At 48.1% G+C, this 21405-nt stretch overlaps 1 protein-coding gene across 2 annotated transcripts in view; it reads right to left on the minus strand.

Moving 5' to 3' along the window:
• FAM131B (family with sequence similarity 131 member B) overlaps nt 1–17569 on the minus strand; it is an 81959-nt gene extending 64390 nt beyond the window's left edge. For both annotated transcript variants that reach the window (XM_090044123.1, XM_090044122.1), the window contains exon 1: nt 17199–17569. In XM_090044123.1, coding sequence (XP_089900249.1) covers nt 17199–17226 — 28 coding nt within the window. In that variant the 5' untranslated portion in view covers nt 17227–17569. The remainder of the gene's footprint in view (nt 1–17198) is intronic.
• Between the last annotated feature and the right edge of the window lie 3836 nt (nt 17570–21405).

Here is a 21405-nt window from a genome sequence, read left to right on the forward strand (position 1 = left end):
TAGTCGTTATAATTAAATATACATCTTTTATTCAGAATCATAAAACAAAACCTAGCCTTCCTGAGCGTCTTGACAGTGCCCCCAGTACTTCATCATCAGTCATTTCACAGGGCTGTGAAAAAGAAGACAGACATTACAGAAATGGCTAACAGACAACAAACCTGCAGAAAAAGGGATAGTTGGAACAGTTGTACATCAAGACCATTAAAAAGGCACCTTAAAGATTGTTAACACCTGTGGAGTAGACAGAGATTATCAGGAATCGGGGAGAGATAACAAGCTATGAAGTCAATTGACTTTCTCAGCACTGCCTGAATAGAAATGTCACTGCCCCTCCCAGGCAATTGGTTTTAAAGTTTGGGTGGAACAAGAATCAAAAGCAGGCAGGGGAGAGGGGGTGCACTCCTCCCTACCCAATTCATCCCAGAGTTCCCAGGTAAAACAGAATCACTTGGACATGTATGTAACTATGCACATGTCCCCAAAACTTTAGGCAAAGGTAAACAATTGCTAACAAGTATTTGATGACAGCGGAGGAGGAAAAGGACCCTTCAACCTTTTAGTTTAACATTCTTATGGGTAAGGCCCCAGTGGGGCAGAAACTATTCCAATGCTATTTATCCATCAAATATTAAAGGTAAGGAATAGAAAAGCTATTGGGGGCAGGGAAAAGAACCCATAGCCCCCTTCTTTGAAGGGCAGTGACTATCACTTTGAACCACCTCATCCCACATATTTTTCCCTCTTGGCTGCCCAGTGGACCAACTTCTGGAAGAGGGTAAATAGTACTTTGAACACTGTCTAGCTGGTTGGTGGCAGGGGCGGAGCAGGTGCAATCTGCTGCATTCAAGGCACAGGTAGCCTCTGTGTGTGGCATGAAGCCTATCAGAGAGGGGGCAGCGACCACAGCAGCAGATCAGGCAGGGAGCATGATGCAGAGAGCGGAAACCAGAGCAGCAGGTCAGACAGGGGAAGGAAATGGGAGTACAGGGCTTTGTTTTGGGCACCCTGGCCAAAAAGGGTGACCAACATTGGCCTAGAACTTTGAGCACTTTGCTGGGAAGCAGGAGATATGTGTTCTAACCCCTTCTGAATGAAAATGGAATTAAACCAGATCCTTCAATATGTGTCTTAACCATTAAACTATTGGGTAAAAGGTGGGAGGATCTTCTCTTCTGTACCCCCAAATCTTACTTTGAGAAGTTACACACATACTTAGGCAATCCTATTCTGCTACATGTAGAAGTAGACTCTAAGGGCATGGCCACACATGCAGGCATGTGTACTTGCAGCAGCTCAAATAGGATCGGCACAAATTTGAGCCAGGGACTTTTCCCTCAGCGCATGTGCCTGGACAGGCACTTTGGTGTGGCGCAAGTTGTACCACTTGAGGCAAAATAACCCTGTGCAGCTCCTCCCAGATCTGCATCCTAGGGGAACTAGAGCCTGGGGTCAGCGCCTGTGCCAGCTCCAGCAGTATAAAAAGCTGCCCTGGTGAGTAGCTCAGGGCTACTTGCCCTCAGAAACTTCTGAGGCCAGTGGCTGAGCCTGTACTCCACCCTCACCCTACGAGCCACTGGGGACCTCACCTGGTGGCTCCTCCATGGAGCCATAGCCACGAGCATGTACGTGGCAAGCTTCATGGACACCCCAGTCTCCTGCCCCTTCTGTGAGCAGAGGAAGACTCTGGCTCACATGATCCTCGAGTGCGCCAGGCTGCAGCCCCTCCACCTGCAGAACCTTCTCTGAAGTTCTGGTTGAATTTTACCCCCTACCTTTTTTTTTTGTCACCCCATCCATGGCCCCACCAAGTCCTGGGATCTCCTGGTTAACCTCGTCCTGGCTCTGGCCAAGTGGGCTCTGTACTTGACCAGGAAGGAGGCTCTGGCCAGAAAGGTGCCCAGAGACTGCGGAGCCACTTTCCTCACTCATCCATGCACATTTCCGGGCACAGCACCAGTGGGCAGCGTCCACCAGCTCCTTGGATGCCTTTGAGGACTGGTGGGTGTGGCCCAGGGGGCTCTGCTCGGTGTCCACCTTTGGAGAACTTCTTTTCACATTTTGAACCTTTGATCCCCACATCACTCCTACCCTTTTCTTCCTTAGTTGTCCCACAAAAAAAAAGAAAAGAAGTAGTTGTATCCTTCAACCTTTGGCCCCACGCAGTGGGGGCTATTAGTTAACTAGGTGGACCTTAAGGCCCACGATCTCCAGAAGATACAAATAGACAGGAGCTTCTGAGGCCAGTGGCTGAGCCTGCACTCCACCCTCATCCCACAGGCCACTGGGGATCTCAGCTGGTGGCTCCTCCATGGAGCCGTCACCAAGGGCGTGTATGTGGCAAGCTTCACAGACACCCCGGTTTCCTGCCCCTTAGACCCTGGTGCACATGACACTTGAGTGCACCAGGCTGCAGCCCCTCCACCTCCAGAACCTCCTCATTTTTGTTTTTGGTCACCCCATTCATGGTTCCACCAAGTCCTGGGACCTCCTGGTCAACCTCCTCCTGGCCCTGGCCAAGTGGGCCTTGTACATAACCAGGAAGGAGCCTGGGGACTGAGGGGCCACGTTCCTCTCACTCATCCATGCATGTTTCTGGGCAGAGCACAAATGGGCAGTGTCCAACGGCTCCTTGGATGCCTTTGAGGACTGGTGGGTGTGGCCCGGGGAGCTCTGCTCGGTATTCCCCATCAGGAAAATTCGTTCTCATGGTTTGACCCTCTGACCCTCACATCACTTCTATCCTGGTTTTTATTTTTGTTGTCCCAAGAAATTTAGTTGCACCTCTCACTTAATGGGCCCACACAGTCGGGGCTATTAGTTAGTTGGGTGGGTCTTATGGCCCACGTAAATATGAAGGATACAAATAGACAGGAGTTTGTAAGGCCCAGCCACTTGGTATTTGAGGACACTACCCCTTGTGCCAGCTGGACTGCTGAAGCAGTCCTAACCTGGAGTGGTCCCTGCCCACTCTACCCACTGCAGCAGTCCAGCAGTGGGGGCTGCTGCCTGGCTGTGACCTGCTGCCACCTGTGACTGCATGTGGCCCCAACGCTGCACATCTGCCAGACCTGGATGGCGACTCTACGGCTGCAGCAGAGGCATCTGCACCTCTGAGCCACCTGCCAGTGGGTTGTCGCTGCATGGTTGGCCTCTGTGCAGCACTACTGTCATGTGCGTCACCACCCTGTCATCTGGGCAGTTCCGCCCAGAAGATGTTCTCAGTGTAGTGGCCTGCTCTGAACTGTTAAAACATGTCCTCTTGCACATGCCAGGAGGTGGGCCACCTCCAGCTCGGTCCTGGGTGTCAGCCCTGAGCGGGGTCCTCTGCCTGGGTCCTGCCACGTGCCTCACTAGCAGGAAAGCTGGTGGTCCCTATTTAAAAACTGCAAAATCTCTGATACAAAAATTCCAAATTCAATCCTTAAAATACCCCCAAATCCATGTTCTTCCACAATTAAAACAAAAGACCACCACACACACACACACCAGTTGGGCAATGTTTTATTGATATATTTACAGTGTTAAAGCATTCTGGAAGCCCACCAGTGTCTCTAACATCAAAATAAAATAAATTCTAAATATTTATATGTTTTGATGCGTGCTTTTGGTTTTCTTATCAAAGAACAATTAGAGGTTCCCCTGACCACTTCACTAACTATAATGTGGGGACCACTGCCCCTGCAGCCACAGTTCCTGCCAGCAGGTCTCATCCTGTCTGGCAGCTGGGCATAATGGGTGTGTGATGAGGGGATGTGGGGTTTGCAGGAGGGGGGTGGGATAAGGGGGAGGGGGAAGCAGGGGTGTGTGTGGGGATTGTGGAGGGGACTGTGGGTGTGGGGGCACTGTGTGGGTGGGGCTGCTCAGGAGATGTGGGTCCCCTGCCCCCCACAGGCCACAGCCCACCCCTGCACATGGATTGCAGGGCACAGATAGCACCCCACTGGGGCTACAACCTCTTCATCCTGGTAGTGCCCCACTGGTGCCCCCCAGTTGCCCCTGCCCCTGAGCACCTCAATTGGCACTGCTGCAGTGGGAGTGTGTGGGCCCTGCAAGCGGGGGGGAGGGAACTGTAGCCCCAACAGGAGGCAGGTGGGGGACCCACACCTACCGAGCAGTTTCCTCCCAGGATTCCCCCTCCCCCCAGCCCCCCGAACCCACACAGCCCCAGCTCCAGTCCCCCCCACCCTCAGTCCCTACTTACCTGGGGACAGACCCTGGGTCTGGGTTGCTGCAGCATGCAGCGCTTTTTGGCCTGCACATGCTGCAGAGTGCTACAGTACCAAGGCAACAGGCAGCCATAGAGACACCCTGGATGGCTACTAGAGCATCTCTGTGGAGGACCCAAGCCTCTCAATGCCTCAAGGCATGATTGGGAACTGTGCCCTGCCCCACTTCTTTCCCCCAGATTTTATTTTGGTACCTGGATCTCCAGATGTCAAGTTTTGACCCTGTGCTGCAAATATGCAGCACAGGGAACTTTTTTTTTGTTTTTGGCATGCATCTTGTAGCGTCTCAAATTCCCTTGAAATGCTCCAAGAGGCACGCATGTGCTTGTCTGGACGCACCCTTAAAGTTCCATAGGAGCCAAAAACAGCAGTTGAGCACTTATGTAGGTGCCGCTTCAGGTGAAAGTAAAATATAATTTGGCTCTGTTTGATCATATGTAGATTAAACAAAACAAATAGTGGCCAGTTGAAATTAAAAGTTCATGAATGGTGAAAATTATCTAAATAATTCAGTAAAAATTTGGAATAATGAATATTTTGAAGAAAATCAGACTCTATTCACAAAATATTTAAAAGGACATAAACTAAATGCAAGAATCTGCATTAACAGAACATTAAGATACCGCATACTAAGGAGAAGGAGATAATTTCTGGCATCTACAGGTATAGTTACATATTACAATTAGATCATACTAAGAACACTTAAAACACAAATATCCACATGTTAAAGCTCATTAATTCATGCTAACCACCCCCTAAGTGTCTCAAAGTTTCACTACTTCAGGTCAGACTAGCTTGAATCTGTGCTACCTAGCTCGGGTTAAGGTAACTTCAGTCTGCTTTACAGAAATAAAACAAGCAGTTAGCAGTCCTACGACATCCCTGTATGCACTGCTCCCAGCCCCTCACCACCCAACCAGTAAAAAGCCAACTTACCAAATGGGTACTTTGCGTCAGTCTTTCACAAGTCCCATGGGACGCTCCTGCCCATTATGGGACAGGGATGCCTGAGTGAGGGTAGTTCCTTGCCTTCCATCAATGCTGACCTTGTGAAGGAACATCTTGAGAGACTGGACACCTTCAAGTCAGCTGGCCCTAACATTTACACCTCAGAGTACTCATGGAGCTGGCCTGCATCATAGCTCAACCCCTGGCATGGATCTTCCAGAGCTCCTGGTGCTCTGGTGTAGTGCCCGAATATTGAAAGAAGGCCAATGTGGTGCCTGTCTTCAAGAAAGGGAGGAAAGCGGATCCGGCAAACTATAGGTCCATCAGCCTGACCTCCATCTCGGTGAAGGTCTTAGAAAAGATATCAAAGAGGCCATTCTTAATGGATTGGCCGATGGCAACAGCCTGAGGGACAACCAGCACAGGTTTGTTGCAGATAGGTCATGCTTGAACAATCGCATTTCCTGTTATGACCAGGTGACCTATCACCTGGACAAGGGGGAAGAGATTGATGTCATATATGTTGACTTTAAAAAAGCCTTCGATCTGGTATCCCATGATCACCTCTTGACGAAACTGGCCAACTGCGGCCTCGGGTCCACCATGATCTTTTGGCTGGGGAACTGGCTCCGTGGTCAGACCCAGAGGGTGGTGGTTGACAGAAGTCAATTGTCATGGTGCCCTGTGACCAGTGGGGTCCCTCAAGGCTCTGTCCTTAGACCTATTTTGTTCAACCTCTTCATTAATGATGCGGACATTGGAGTCAGAAGTGGACTGGCCCAGTTTTGGGCTTCACAATTCAAAAAGGATGTGGAGAAGCTTGAGTGAGTCCAGAGGAGAGCAATGCATGTGCTCAGAGGTCAGGAAAACAGACCTTATGAAGACAGGTTGAGAGCTATGGGACTCTTCAGCCTGGAAAAGCACAGTCTCAGGGGTGATCTGGTGGCCACCTACAAGTTTATCAGGGGTGCTCACCAGGATCTGGGGGAACATTTATACTCGGCCTTGGTGAGGACCAGTACAAACCAGAGCGTCCCAAGGGATGACAAGGTCGAATGGTTATAAACTCCTGCAAGACCGTTTCAGGCTGGACATAAGGAAGAACTTCTTTACTGTCCAAGCCCCCACGGTCTGGAACAGCCTGCCATCGGAGGTAGTTCAAGCACCTACTTTGAACACCTTCAAGAGAAACCTGGATGTTTTTCTTGCTGGCATCCTATGACCCTAGCTGACTTCCTGCCCCTGGGGTGGAGGGCTGGACTTGATGATCTTCCGAGGTCCCTTCCAGCCCTAATGTCTATGAAATCTATGAAACCTAGAGCAGGCAGAGGGCTCAGGTGAGCTAGCTCCTAGCCACACCCCTCATCACCAGCCTTTTGGGCTAGGGACAGAAGTTACACATAAACCAGTTCAAGTGATCAAAAACTGGATTAAACCTGTAACAGAACATAAATTCAGTGCATATAAACCAGTTTCAAAATGGCCGAAACTGGTTTAAGATAAACTTGGTTGAATGTAATATCAGATTTAACTGATCTGGGTCAAAACAGTTTATGAAACTTCTGTCCCAGACCTCTTCCTGATTAAATTAAACCAGAGTCCCCCGGCATCCCAGCAAGCTTTTCAGCTCTGGGCTGGGCTGTGCTGTCTGTTCCAGGCAGCAGGGCTGGCCCCACCCCTCTGCTCTCTGGCCAGAGCAGGGGTGGGGGCATGACCAGACCCAGGCCTGGCATGGCCCCCTGAGGCAAAGAGACCAGGGAGGGGGTTTATTCTTCCCTCAACACCAGGGGACTGCAGCTGGGGTCTGCCTGGCCAGGGTGTACCAGTCCCCATCAGACATACCCCTCCTCACTGCTCAAATATGGGGCCATCCCCCACCCACAGCCTGAAGCAAATGGGGAGGGGGTGGAGGATTTAATCTCCCCCTCTGTCCCCTGTTCCACTGACAGCTGGGGTCTGCCTGGCCGGGGAGGAACAGCCCTGGTCAGGTACTCCCTCCTTTCCCCACTCCAGTAGCAGGGATGGGAGCATGGCCAGAGCCAGCCAGCATGGCCCCGCCATCCACCTGCCTCACCCCCGGCTGGGGCTCAGGCTGTGGGGCTGGGGCTCAGGCTGTGGGGCTGAGCCAAGCCCCACCCATGCCCTGTCAACCCCTGCCCAGGCTGGCAGACCCAGCTGCCACAGAGCTGCAAGCAGCTGGGAAGGGCCCTGCCTCCATGGCCCTGCTCAGGCCAGCCCCACTGGGCCTTTCCCAGCAGGCTGCAGTTCCATGACAGCCTGGCCTGGCTTGGGCATGGGAGACTGGGAGCAATCTGGCCCCACAGCTCCCATAGCCCAGGCTGAGCCACAGCCCATTGGGAAGGGCCTGGCTCCCGTGGCTGGCCTCTCTGCATCCACACTCCACAGCACTTGCAGGCCAGCTCTATTCAGCCCCATAGCCACAGCCCTGGCCCTAGGTGGATAGCAGGGCCATGCCAGCACACAAGTCGGAGTGGTGGGGAAAGCTGGGCAGACCCCACATGTGTCCCATGCCCGGAGATAGGGGAGTTTAATTGCCCCTCCCTGCCCCACTTTACCTAAGGTGCTGCCCCAGCCAGTGCCTTGCCTGGGGGACAAACCTTGCAAGGGCTGCTTTCCCCCTCCCCCTCCAGGCACACCCTGGTTGGGGTCCCTACAGGGCGGGGTGGGGGTTTAAACCCCTCCATATCATAATGAGACCCTGCTGGGGGCCTGACCATGTCCTCCAGGTCCGCTTCCCTCCAGCCTTGCAGCTGCTGAGGAAGGGAAGGAAAGTCTGCTCTAGTGCCCCCTGGCTTCTAGCCTGAGGCACTGTAGGCATGTGCCTGCATTTCTGGAATCAAAACTGAACGTCTATTCACTTGCGAATTGGTTCAATCTTTGCAGGTTAGACTAACAGATTTAGTATGATCTAAGTGCAGTGTGTAATTTCACCCTAAACAGAGTTAGGATGGGGGACAGCTACGACCCCACCTGTTAAAAGCTAAGGATAGTTTTAGATTTTATTTCACTTTTGCTAGAAACAGCTGAAACAACATTAAATCACAGAAAGAACATGACATCATAGATCTGAAAGACCAAAGTCTGCTCTCAGTCACTTAACACACTGGGGTTATACCAGGGAAAAAGGAAGAATTTATCACAAGATGAGCAGTTTTTTTCCTTTTCCCTTTCTGCTTTATTCTTCATATGTATTTTACTCTCCTGTATTTTCATGTATCCTTTCTTCAGTCTCTGTCACTCAGTGTTGTCTTTTTAAGCTTTTAGTTCATCCTCTCTTTAATCTTCTCTTCTTTCAGCGTGTTCTGCTTTTCTGGTTGTACCTTTTTTCCCCCCAGGAATAAGGTGGACAGTTTTAGGGCTCACTGGATAAAAGCTTGCCTGTGAATGCAGAGAACTGGGTCTGAACTTTCTAATCCATTTCTATCTCCATTGTCAGTCTTCTCTCGTCTCTCAGAGCGTAGGCCTTGCTCACCTTAAAAACAGTGATGGTAAAAATATTTTAAAGAGTAGGATAGATCACAGAGATAATCTGAAGGTGTCACCTTTGCCGTGTAATGAAAAGGATGCAAAGATATTTGGTTTAACGGGGGAGTTGTTTGATTTGGGTTTTTTGGTTTCTTTTGGGTTGGGTTTTTTTTTGCTTTTCAGTTATTGGGGTTTTTTTTTTACACTAGACATTCACAGATATTCAGGCCTTGCCTTCTTTCTCTTTTCAGTACACATTTAAATGCAAACTCTCAAAAGGCAGGAAAAGAGAGCATTAAGAAACAGTATGAATTTAGTCACATTGTGACAAAAGCAATGAACACATCCAAGGGCCAACTTGGATGGGTATATACCACAGTGTTCATGTTACATCTTACTTTTAATTTAAGTGACTCGGCCTGCCACATGTTGTGCTATAGATTCTGCCATACCTTTTATTTCTCCTGGAGACAAACTGGAATTCTTGGAGTAAGTTACTTTCTCTCTTTTTTACTACTTTCATTTTCTACTATTTCTACTCTTGCTCATACAATTCTTATAAACACAAAAAGTATCTTGCTTTAAATTGCATTTTGTCATAATGTTTAGAGGTCCATCTGCTTTGGGTTTCATGGGCCATAGGTTCTCTCCATTCCTATTTCAAGTCTGTAATCAGTGATGCTATATTTAGTCAGCCTGCCTTTGTTTTGTTAATTTGACAAGGTAGATGCTAGAGTCTAGAATCTGTGCAGAAGCCTCATACAATGTATTTCTTGTAATTTTCTGTCTTCTTATACAATATGCCTCTAGTTTATTATTTAATTTTACTGTAGAGTAAGATGCAATTTTAAGTGATAATTCTCTTAGTTCTACTGTAAATATCATTGGGATAGTGATCATCAACCTGGTGATCCTGATCTACAGGTAGATCCTCTTTTGATAGATCCTAGGCTGGGGAAACAGCTAGGTGTGCGCACATATGCACACCCACTGCCCCCAGCCCCAGCAGGTCAATCTGTGGGGGAGGGAAGATAGAGGACCCCGTGGTGAGCGGCTGACCGTGTGGCCCAGCCAGAAGCAGGGGAAGGCAAGTGGGGCCCCCCTCTAGGAGTGTGGGGAGCTTCCTCCCCATCTTTGTGGAGGCAGAGGCAGAGGCAGCAGAGACTGCTGCCGCTCCACCTCGAGTCCCACTGCAGCTGTCCACGTGCAGGCGCAGCTCAGCTCAGCAGTGGGGACAGCCCTGGCCCAGCTGGATCTGGGAAGATCTGGCTGTCTGGGAGCACATGGGGGGCGGGGGCAGGGGCAGCCCTGGGTGCCCCCTCCACCTGTGCATGGGATCTGCGGGCAGCCTGCAGCAGCAACTGCCTCATTCCGAGCATGGGTAGGGGGCAGGCTACACCCAGCGGTGGGAGGCCCCCTCCACATGCCCCTGGACTGTGGAGACTTCCAGGCCCCGCTGGGCTGAGGCCTAACACCAATTCTTCTGGCTGCTCGGTGGATGTGGTGGCTCAATGCAGCTGCCCGGACGGGTATAGGACATTGCAATCCAGGACTACGTGAGGTGGGGTGCGGTAGATCCTGGGGTGACCTTTAGTTCCAAAAAATGATCTTCACCATAAAAAGGTTGCAGACAACTGCATTAGCAGCTGTCAGTAAACCAGTATAGCTATGGCATGTGTTCACATTACACTTTTGTTTCAGGAGTCTGTCTTGGGTAATCTAGTAGTTTACGCAGAAGAGAAACTGCAAAACTAAACACATCTAGTGGACACATTTTTTTTTTTTAAATGTGATCCTCTGCAGCTGATGAAATATCCTAGGATGACATTCCTAAACACTGAAGTCCTCCACTGTCTACAAGAGAACAGCAATAAAGTAAAACTCATGCTGTACAACCAAACTGCTTCAATGCTTCCATGGAATGTGGTGAGTGTAGAGGTGCGTCTCCAAGAACCATTCAACGCTACGGCTCTTTGATGAGATTACAAGCTAAGGGCTTCAAATTTCTACACTTAAAATAGAAGGAATTTTTGCAATCAACTTTTTCCTTACAAACTGTCCTTTTCCCCCACATTTCTCCATCTTAGTGGACAAAAACTCCACCTTTTCAAAACTCAAGCCCTTCAATCACATTACATCTGTCCTGGTCCATCTTGCAGACCAGACACATTCATTCATTCAATTCACAGATTTAATGCTAAGCCGATAAGATTATCATCACCTTATCTGACTTCTTGCATAATATAGACCATGCATCCTCCCTGTTAAAAGTCCAGTCACTATGCTACGAAACATCAGCCTTGAAGTAAAATGTTGCAGTGACTTATAGTCCACAACAGACCTGGGTAAGTTATTCTAATGTTAGGTACTCTCACTACTAAAATGTAGCATGTTATTTCTCATTTAAATTGAGAAACCCTATATGTTTCCAATTTTCTGTTCCACATCCACACAGAGATGCTTGCAGACTGTAATCTAATCAACTCTTACCCTTCTGTCTGATAAATTAAATCCATTAAGTCACTAAACTCTTTCACTGTCAGGCATATTTTCCAGTCTCTCAATCATTCTTTTGGCTCTTCTCTGAACCCTCTCCAATTTATTAAAACACTTTCAGAAGCAAAGAGAGCAAAACTGAACATTTTTCCCACAGTCATTTCATTGGGGTCAAATACAGAAGTTATATAAACTCTTTATTCTTACTCAGTATTCCTCTCTTCATCCATCTAAAGATTACACCAGCCCCTTTGGCTCTAGCATCACAATGAGAAATCACATACAACTGATTAGCTATCATGACCCCCCCCTAAACTTATCAAAATCATCCCTTCCCAGCATAGTTCCATGTCCTGGGATAAAGATATAGGCTGTGCATCCATAAATATTGTTTGCTTACATCCAGATCACTAAATGATCCAGATTGCTCTACATCAGTGGTTTGTGACCTGACTTCATTTCTCACCATTCACTAATCTTTGTCATCTGCAACCTTTCATAGTATTGATGTTTTTCTTCTTTTTTGAGTAACTGATAAAAAAAAAAGTTAAGGAGTATAGGCATAAGAAGCAAGCCTAGGGGGTGGACTCTATTAAAAACACAGCTTTCTAACAATGATTCTCTGTTTATGTTGTATTTACTAGAACCTAAGACAAGGGTTTTCCCCCCAAACAGCATAGGGAAAAAAGTCCTTCATCTTAGATTCATATACAAAGCGGCAGGGGAAGGGGTAGGGGCTTCAGGCAGTTGCTGAAGCTCTGACTCTGGCTTCAACCCAGGCTCAGGTCCAGAGTCAGACCCACAGCATTCTCCTGCCTACTTCCTCTGCACTTCTGCCCCTCTCTATGCCCTTTTCCCCACACCCTTACTTACTGTCAGGTGCAGCTTTGGCTCTGGTTTGGCTAGATCCTTTCCCACAGAGCAATGGAAACTCTGTCCCTTGCCTGGCCAATTGGTAGTGCTGCCAATATTACATGGCCTGTCAAGGGCTGTGCTTCCTTATGCTGCATGTACTCCAGGAGGGAACAGAGCCCTAGCAGTGTCTCACAGCAAAGAAGGGGGAAGAGACAGAGGCTACAGGGAGTGCAAGTGGTGGGGAGGCAGAAAGGTTGTGGGGGGGAGAAGTGGAGGGTGGGCAGAGGGCAAGGGGGCCACCTCATACCTCCCCAGCTACCCCTGCCCCCCAGACACTATTTTCCCAGCTGTAGCAGTGGGAGGGGGACAAATTCAACACAACCCTCCAGTAGTTAGAGTCTATATTTAGAAAATTATAACACATTTATAACTGTTCCATATATAGAATATAATTATTAGGGGGTTATCTTAAATTTAGAGTTGACTTAGATTTGAGTAAATATAGTAATTATTTTGAGACGATCGTTAGCCAGTTTTTAATCTGTTTAGTGCGTATCACAGTTCTAGGTTTTTAATCGAGCTGTTCATTGTTAAATATAGTCCATCAATACAAATACTTTTATCATAGGAAAGTAGGACATGGGGGGGAGGGGCCTAGTTAGTTTGACAAGACTTATTGATGTTGGTTGGCATTAATTATATTTCCCTCTTTCAAGGTCTTATTAGTCAAACCTTGTATCAACCATTCCATTATCTTGCCTGAGATTGGTGGGGTTGATATTAGGCAAACAGATGTATAGCTACTTGGGTCATCCCATTTAAATGTTAGAAGCAGTTTACATAATAGCAGCTTTCATCCTGTCCTCCTCTGGTTCTTCCTTAGTGTTCTAAGATTTATTGAAAATCATCATTAACAGTCCAGAGAGCTATTTAGACAGCTCTTTTACAATTCTTGAGAGTAAATTATCAGGGCCTGCTGATTTTAAAATGTCTATTGTTAGTAGCTGCTGTTTAATACCATCTTTATCTATTGCTATAGTGCCAAATTTATCATCTTATTTTATGAATACATCTATTTTCCCAGATACAGAACAAATATTTATTGAGCATTTCTTACTTTTCAGTATTATTGTTGACACTTTTACCATGTAAATATAATAATGAAGTGATAGCTCTGTAAAAATTCTTTTTGTTCTTAATATCCTTATAACCTCTTCTATTTTTATTATTTTTAACCAGAGATTTCTCCTCATGTCCTGTTGTTTCCTTTGCCAATTTCCTACCTTTCCTCACATTTCAATTATATCTATTGTTACCTGATTTCCCCTTTTCCTATTACATATTCAGGCTCTGTCTAAATCCAGTTGTTACGTACTACATGATATTTCTAAGACCTTGTGGAGTTTTTTTTCCCCCCAGTTGACACAACCTGAGTCCAATCCAAAGCCTTGACGATCAGAACTTTCTCCTCTCTCACTTGTGGAAATGCCCCCTCAAAATCATTCAAAACATTGCTTTCAAGATAATCTTCTTGACTTGTTTCTCCATGATATTCTTTCGCCTTTGCATCTGTCCACTGGCTCTTCTTTTCTGACTGCGTCAAACACTATTGGACTTGAATGCCCATCATTGGTTTGGTTCCATCTAATTCATTACTGAAACTTACTAGGTTAATGAGTCCAATATTAAATTTTCTCTTGCGCCCCTTTGTGCATCCTCCCCCAATGAACCTTTTGCATAGAAGGCGCTCCCCCTTAAAAGCACAGAACTGGTGCACAATTCTTCAATTTTCTCCTTCAAACTCTTCTCTAATTAAAACAAACACTTCACGATGGCCAGGCAGTTAGGCAGCAGTTGTCCACACACTGTCATCGTAAGTGTAATTGTGTAGTTGTGCCTATTATACTGAGTATTATTCACCTGTAACATGTTGTATCAATCTGTTCTTTTTTATTATATACTGAATTTCTCAGCTCATGGGGAACATATTGCTTTTTTATTATGTGGACATATAGTACATACATAGAACAATAAGGTCTGCTACCCTCATGAGGGCCACTAGTTATTACCAAAACAATACAAATCATAATAATGAATGCAAGGGGGTGGAATTGAACCCTACATGGCCTATTTGTGCCAGTTGTGGAGATGATCTTTTATAAAGATCTCATTCATGGGGAGTGGGCTAAGACATACCAACTCATTTTACACCATTCATGGTAAACTGTGTAGGAAACATTATAATAATGCTAAATACATAATATTTAAAAGTCTGTAAACACCCTTTCACCTAACAGCAGGGGTTCTCAGTTGTTTTAGACTCAAGGCACTCTCAGAAATTGCTAACTCTTAGCTTTTACGCTTTTCTTTCACTCCATAAAATATTAGAGTAATTCTTGTTTTGCCCAGAATTCAGAAAGACCACAATAGGTCAGAATGTCTTAGACACTGTGGATTCCCATTTGAAATGCTGGGGTTTATCTTGTGACTCATGTGTTGACTTTATCCATCTAATAGTTTTAATATTGTGTGGCACCTGCCATATCCTTAAAATATCTCAAGTCACCCCAGGGTGCCATGGCACCCTGGCTAGAATCACTACCCAAGAGGAATCACAAATTACTAGAACGCAGACTATACATGTAGGGAACACTTGCTGTTGAATCACAGCCATCTCTGTAACCACTTAATCACACTTGTTGTCAGAGTAGGGTGATATCCACAGTGCCCCAGTTGAATTTTAATTTGGCTAATTACCTTTTACCAGTTTACAGTTCTCCTAGCTACTTAATAAAAGTCACTTCCTATGCTAAACTTCTGACCACTGGGAAGAGAAATAGTTGGAAGCTCAAAAGACCCGCCTCCCCTCGCCACACAAAGAACATGAGAACCACACACAGATTTTATATAATGTAAGCAGGTGTGGATCCAGGGAGAGTGCACTGGTGCTCATGCACCCTCTCCCCACTTTGATTCCTTCACCACCCAAAGTTTAAAAACAACTGCCTTGCAATGGCAGCAGTATTTCTAGCCAAGCAGTGCTGAAGGAGTCAATTGACTTAATGGCTCATTATAAACATCATGGCTCATTATAATCTACCTGATTCTTCTAAACTCTTCATTCCAACTCTGCTGTCTGCTAGTTGCACCCAGTAATGAAGCTCCTATTTCACAGTTCTGTAGATTGTTTTTAACTCATTCCCATGAAGTTATATTTGTTTTTCTTCCATCTTCAAGTGAATGACACCATCCTAGGCCCCAAGCATATCAGTTAAGCTTCTAGTTTCTTTTTAAATGGAAAAAAATGTGTTGTTTTATAGGTAATGATGCACTTCACCATGTATACCCCCTTTTCAACATTCTGGATCTGTCCATGAATGCAGGCATTAGACACAATTACTAGGTAAAACATATATCTTCACTGCGAGCCCAGCTCTCGGAAATCAACATGTCTAGCCAGTGGATTTCCAAAGGTCCAACAAATCCAGTACGGCCTTGTGATAGTATGAGCCATATATTTAGAATTATGGTATAGATGCACTTGTTCATGCAAAGTATGATTTCACCACTAGATGTACAAATGAACATTTTGGCACTTACATATCCGTGTCCACACACAAATAGATAATTTACACATGCACTGGTGGTAAATGTGGATACAAAGGAAAGTACCTGATTGCACAATTTTGCACAATACAGACTTTAGGCCTTTAATCATCAAAATGTAGAAACAAATATCTGTGCAAGTAACAATGAGTAGTTTGGGAGAATGCTGGACAACTGGGAAGACGTGTCACTGGACAGATGCTATTTTCTGCTATATACTGAATGAGATCTGACACCATTAGTTCAGACACAATGATGGTAAGTGCAATATGACAGAGAATCTGCTATACTGCACTTATCAGTATAGATATATTTAGACAGGAAGAGAAGGGGGGATGCTGATTTTGTTACAATGCCCATCTGGTGTCTGTATGTGCAGAAAGGGGGAAGCATATCATGTTGATATGCTTCAGGGTGCCATCAGGCTTAGTAACATGTCCTAGGAGAAACACTAGGTGTTCTTAGCGGTAGGACAGTATAAAGGGGCAGAGCCTGCTGGAGAAGGTTGGAGAGATGGAGAGAGAAAACAGGGGAAGAAACCTTAAGGCAGCAGCTAGTTTCACTGGGTTTAGGCTTGCTTAAAATAAAAATACATTGACGACACTCTGGGAAAATGTTCCCAGCAGTGTCCTCCCAAGATGCATACAGCCAGAGAAAGGATGGGCATGTTATTTTTAGTTCAAATACAGGGCTTACAGGATGAGGAGCAGTTCTTTGGTGCAGGCCCACTTTGGTGTGTTCTCAGGGCCATGACTCAATATCCTGACCCCAACATGTTTTTATTGCTATTGGGCGGTACATGGTTTGCGCTATTTGGGGAGGGCAATAGCCTAGGAAAGGAGCTGGTATTTTCCACTAATGGGGCGCACAGCATCAGGTGGGTGGCATGCCCCTCTTTGGCTGACCCTTCGGGGTGCTGAAGGCCCTGGGGAATGTGTGCACTATCCCGAGTGGGAAGTGTCCTGGCCATTCATTATCCTGGGCCCCTGCCTGTTCATTAAGCAGGAGGGATGTCACTGGGATGTCTGTGCTTGCCATCTTCCCACAAGAAGTGGGTGGCCCGAAGGCAGGAGGCGTGCCTGGCACAGTGCCCCTAGCGCCGCTCTCCGGGATGGGAGGTGTTGGGTGGATATTTATTATTCTCCAATGAGGCGTGGGTAGCAGGGAAGGAGGAGGAGGATGAGCAGCTCTCACTGCAGTGATACGGGTAGTCCGATAACAACAACCCATCCCTTAAGGATCCCGGTCTCCTCCCTCAGTCCTCCCGCGATGACAGAAGGGGCAGTACCACCCGCCCACCCCTCGCCTCCCCGCATGGGGCACCCGGGTCCCTACCTGCCCTTGGGGGAGCATGCACCAAGCCCCGGCGCAGCCAGCCGCACTGCCGCTGCAGAGGGAGGCACCGGCGCCCGGGGACAAGGGGCAGGGGCGCAGAGGGCGCCGGCTCTGGAGTGGGAGGCGGATGGGAGGAGACGCGGGGGGAAGGAAGGGAGCCCCGCGCTCCTCCCCAGCCCGGCTGCCCCGGGGAAGGCCCTGCGTGTGCACAAGCAGCTCCCCGCCCCCGCCCCGGCCCCTTACCGACAGTCCTGGAGCCTATGCAGCCCATCACTCCAGCAGGTCTCCGTGTGGAGGCAGCGGCCGCAGCGAGGAGGAGGAGGAGCGGGAGCGGGAGGAGGGCGGGAGGCGGCGCTGCGGCGCCCCCTGCTCACCGGGAAAGCCCCGCGGGGCCCGGCCGCAGGCGGCGGAGGGTCATGGCGAGGTGCGTGCGCGCAGTGCGCCCCCCGAGCCGCAGCCGCCCGGCGGAGACGCCCCGAGGGAGCTGCCCCGGGCAGGGCGCTCATCCACCCTTCAGCCGCCGCCGCCGCCGCTGCCGCCTCCCTCCCCGGGCCCGGGCCCCACGCAGCCCCTTCTCCCCCCGCCGCCACCTCCTCTGGCGCGCCCGCCCGCCCGCTGCCTGCCACAGGGACGGGGACTGCGGGGCGCGGATTGGGTAAACAGCTCGCGGCCCGGCAGCGCCGCTGCTATTGGCTGCGCCAGGTCCACGGCTGCAGGGGGCGGGGAAGCGCCGAGCCCGCGGGATGCTGAGCCAGTCCCGCGTCCCGCCCGCGCCTGCCTTGCACGGCACTGCCCGGCGGCCGCCCGCGGTACTGGGGCGGGGGCTCCCGGGCGCGGAGGGAGGCTCCCGGGGGCGGGGGCCATTTTGGAGCTGTTGGAGGCAGAAAAAGCGCCGGGCGGGAGGAGGCGGGAGGCTGGTACCAGCCTGTGAGGCGCGGGACCGGTGTCCCAGACGCCGCGGGGGGAAGGAGCCAGGTGCAGCCGGCGCGGTCTCCTCCCAGCCCGCTGGGCTGAGGAGCGGGACGCGCAGGGGCGGAGCAGTGCCGGCTTCCTCCCGCCCCTGCTTCCCGCCGGGGGGGTGGTGCTGCCCATCCTCGGAGCCCGGCTGCCACGAGCCTGCTGGCGGCGGCAGCCCCGAGCTCTTCGCCCGCCCCGCCGCGGGGTAAATCTCCCGCGGGGGAGGGCGCGCCCGGGAAGGGAGCCAAGCTCGGGCTGGGCAGTAATAGGACAGGTGAGGAAATAGGTTATAGGCCAGGGGAGGCCATGGGGAGTGACAGGGGGCAGGGGCTCCCGAGCAAATCGTGCCTGTGGAGACCAGTGGCACACCCGCAGGAAGAGTGCGCTCGAGGGAGGGAGGTGGGAGCAGAGCAGGGAGTAGGGTGCCAGGACGCTGTCTCGGTAACTACATTTGCAAACTCGATCCAATTAAAAGGAAAGCCCCTCTGGTGGCCAGAGTCAGCAGCCGCAGCAGCCAAGTCCCAGGGTGGGGGGTGGCTCAGGCTTGCTCACAGCTGTTTGCTCTTAATTGAACTAGAGGAACAGAAAAAGGGCAAACCCATGCAACCCTCCACCCCTGAAGCAGTAGAGACCTCTGCCTATCACTGCCTCTTCCCCCAAACTGGCCACCACCCTTGACACTTGGTAGAGTGCACAATCTTAAAGGATGGCTATCTTTTTAGTTCACTGTTTTTATCAGATGTATGTGTGGCCTGCCTTCATGAGTCAGACCTGCCCTGACCTGGAATCAGAGCTGCTGGAGTTGCAGACATGCATCTTTAATGCATTTTATGCCTACTAACTCTGCAAAGTCAACACCGCTCAGAAAAGAAATGGAGCCGAAATATCATCAAGGGAGTTGCTCTTATAGGTTACCCCTGTGTCAACTCATGGAGGCAATGGAGTGACAGACCAGCCACCAAGAGACAAGTTTCGGAGTGGAGCTTCGCTTTCAGACAAAGTAGGAGAAGCCAGGCAAAATTTGAGACTGATCTGGAGAGAGCATGGGAAAGAGGTGTAGATCAGATGTGCAGACCTGTATGCAAGAAGGAGAGATAGCAGGAGACAAGGTGCATGTTGTTGGGGAGGTGATGCTCCTGGAAGGTTACATTCATGTATACCTGTGTACTCAGCATCTCTGAAAAATCAGGCTCCTAATGACTCCACAGCAAGGGAATGGGGAGCAGCCATGCAGAATAGGTGTAGTAGGACATAAATGTGGAGGACAACCAATACTTGTTTCAGAGAAGTGAAATATAATTGCTTCCTGCTGGGAAAGTTGTTTCCCTATATGTTTAAACCCCCAGGTAATACCGATTGATATATCCTGCCTCCCTGACCCCGTGACTGAAACTAAAATGTCTTCCCTCTGGAGTTTTTCTGCAAAACCCACCCAACAGCATCCATGTCATTCCTTAATCATGGAAGAGATCTTGCCGGCATACCTAAAGTCAGATTTAAAGTTCTCACTCTCTTTTCTTAACCCTTTTCTCCTCTCGTACATCTCATCCTCTTTCCCCTCTCCAATTTCAAATGCTTTGGGGTTTATAGCTCTGCCCCTCACCTCAATTCTGATTTCTTTCCTCTCCAAGATAGTCAGTGGGTCTCATCAGCCTCTCTCTTCCATCATTTTATTCTCTATGCTTGACTCTGTTCTTGGTGAGATGATAAAGAAAACAATCTCTCTCTCTTTTCATTTTCCATCTAGGCTGTTATCTGACCTAATGCAGCAATATCATGCACGGATGACAATGTAACAGGCAGAATAAAAGGTGTCCATGTACTTCCATTTTAAGTTGAGGAGCCATAGTTAAACATCGAATTTCCTGTCTTGTTTTGCTTGTAAACACTTTTCTTATGGAGTATTTTAAATATATTCATTTTGAAATCTCAGACTTGTATTAATGTTTAGGTCAATTTTCCTTTCTTCTGTGAGACCTTCCATCACTTTCTTTTTATAAACCTCAGTATCAGTTCTACAGTCTTGGGTTCTCTGCAATTTTTAGTTGTGTCTATCATCATGACTTCTGCCAATTTTAGCTAATTGTTGCTGCAGTACCTCTTTGGTAGCAAGCACCATCAATCCATTTCCTTCTTTATTCAAGCACATGATTCTTCTGTGTTTATGTGCATTGAAACTACCTTCAGGAGATAAATTGGACATTTAAACTGAAATTGTACCAAGACAGAATCCATGGGATGTGTTTGGGACCCAAGAAGAGTTACCTGGGAAAAACTGGACTGTTGACCAGTGGGAACCAATGCTCTTCTGGAAGCCCAGGGTGGAGAAGACCTGCTTACCCCACTGAGGAGGGAGGTGGCTGTGCCTCCGAATATTGAGTTCACACAGTGCTTTCAGAGACATCCACAAGGCACAGTCTGGATCTCATCTCTGGAGATGGATGAGAAACCTGTGAAGACACTCTGGGATACTGGGGCTGAGATAACTGGTCCACGAGAGGATAGTGAACCTGAACAAGCTGATTCCCAGCGTATTTATGTAAGTGTGGGGCTGTTTAATTCCACAAAAAGCCTGTTGAAAAAACATATCCAAAATGTGGTACCAAGGAAGAGTTCAAAGAGGTCACCCAGTTTGATACTGGGGACTGATTTGGGGAAAAAGCCCAAAACTTTTGAAACAATTTGCAAGTACTGCCAAACTTCATTTGCTAATCAGAGGGTAAGGGGAATACTGAGCTTAGTGAGGAAAGATTGAAAAGGAAAATATCCTTCCAGAGCAAGAATTGGTAATGGAAACTACTACCTCAGGGGAAGAGACACCCATGGTGTTTCTGAAATGAAACCTGGTCCGCAGGGAGGAAAAAATATGCAAATGTTGTTACTGATGCTTTGTCTTGAAGGGATGGGGGGGCTTGAACTCCCATCACTAGTCAGCCTCTCAGCCCAATTTCATGGATGTCCCATTTTCCGCCTCAGCCTATTTCGTTTCCATTAGCTTTTCCCACTATGTTTCTTGCTTTCAATTTAGAACAACATTGCTGTACTGTAACTTATTTTTTCAGAAATATCAATATTACTCTTACAGTATCTAGCCCATTCTGATTTTTACACAAAAATTATATTTTTGCCACATATTTTATTCCTCATGCATTACAAAAAGTCACACATTAATGTCTTTTTTGCAGTTCCCATTTGTTATGTGCATATAGGATTTCAGAAAAATTCACCATCTGGAGGTATGGCTAGATAGGCTGTTTCTAACTCTTCCATGACTCAGTAGTCAGAGTTAACAAACATCTGTAGACATTATTTTCTTTGGTGGCTAACCTACATTACTTAGATGAAGCTAATGGAATTCTTCTGTTAGTGTAGGTAGTTTTTGCAATAGGGGCTGAGTATATTTGAGTCAGTCACCACTGGTGATCACAGCATATGTCTGCAACCCATGAAGGTCTAGAATGATCTAAGGAAAAAAATTCTGCCAGCATTTTGA

Source organism: Crocodylus siamensis, chromosome 4 (assembly GCF_052110815.1).
Source record: "Crocodylus siamensis isolate JL-2025a chromosome 4, ASM5211081v1, whole genome shotgun sequence".
NCBI classification, from domain to species: domain Eukaryota; kingdom Metazoa; phylum Chordata; order Crocodylia; family Crocodylidae; genus Crocodylus; species Crocodylus siamensis.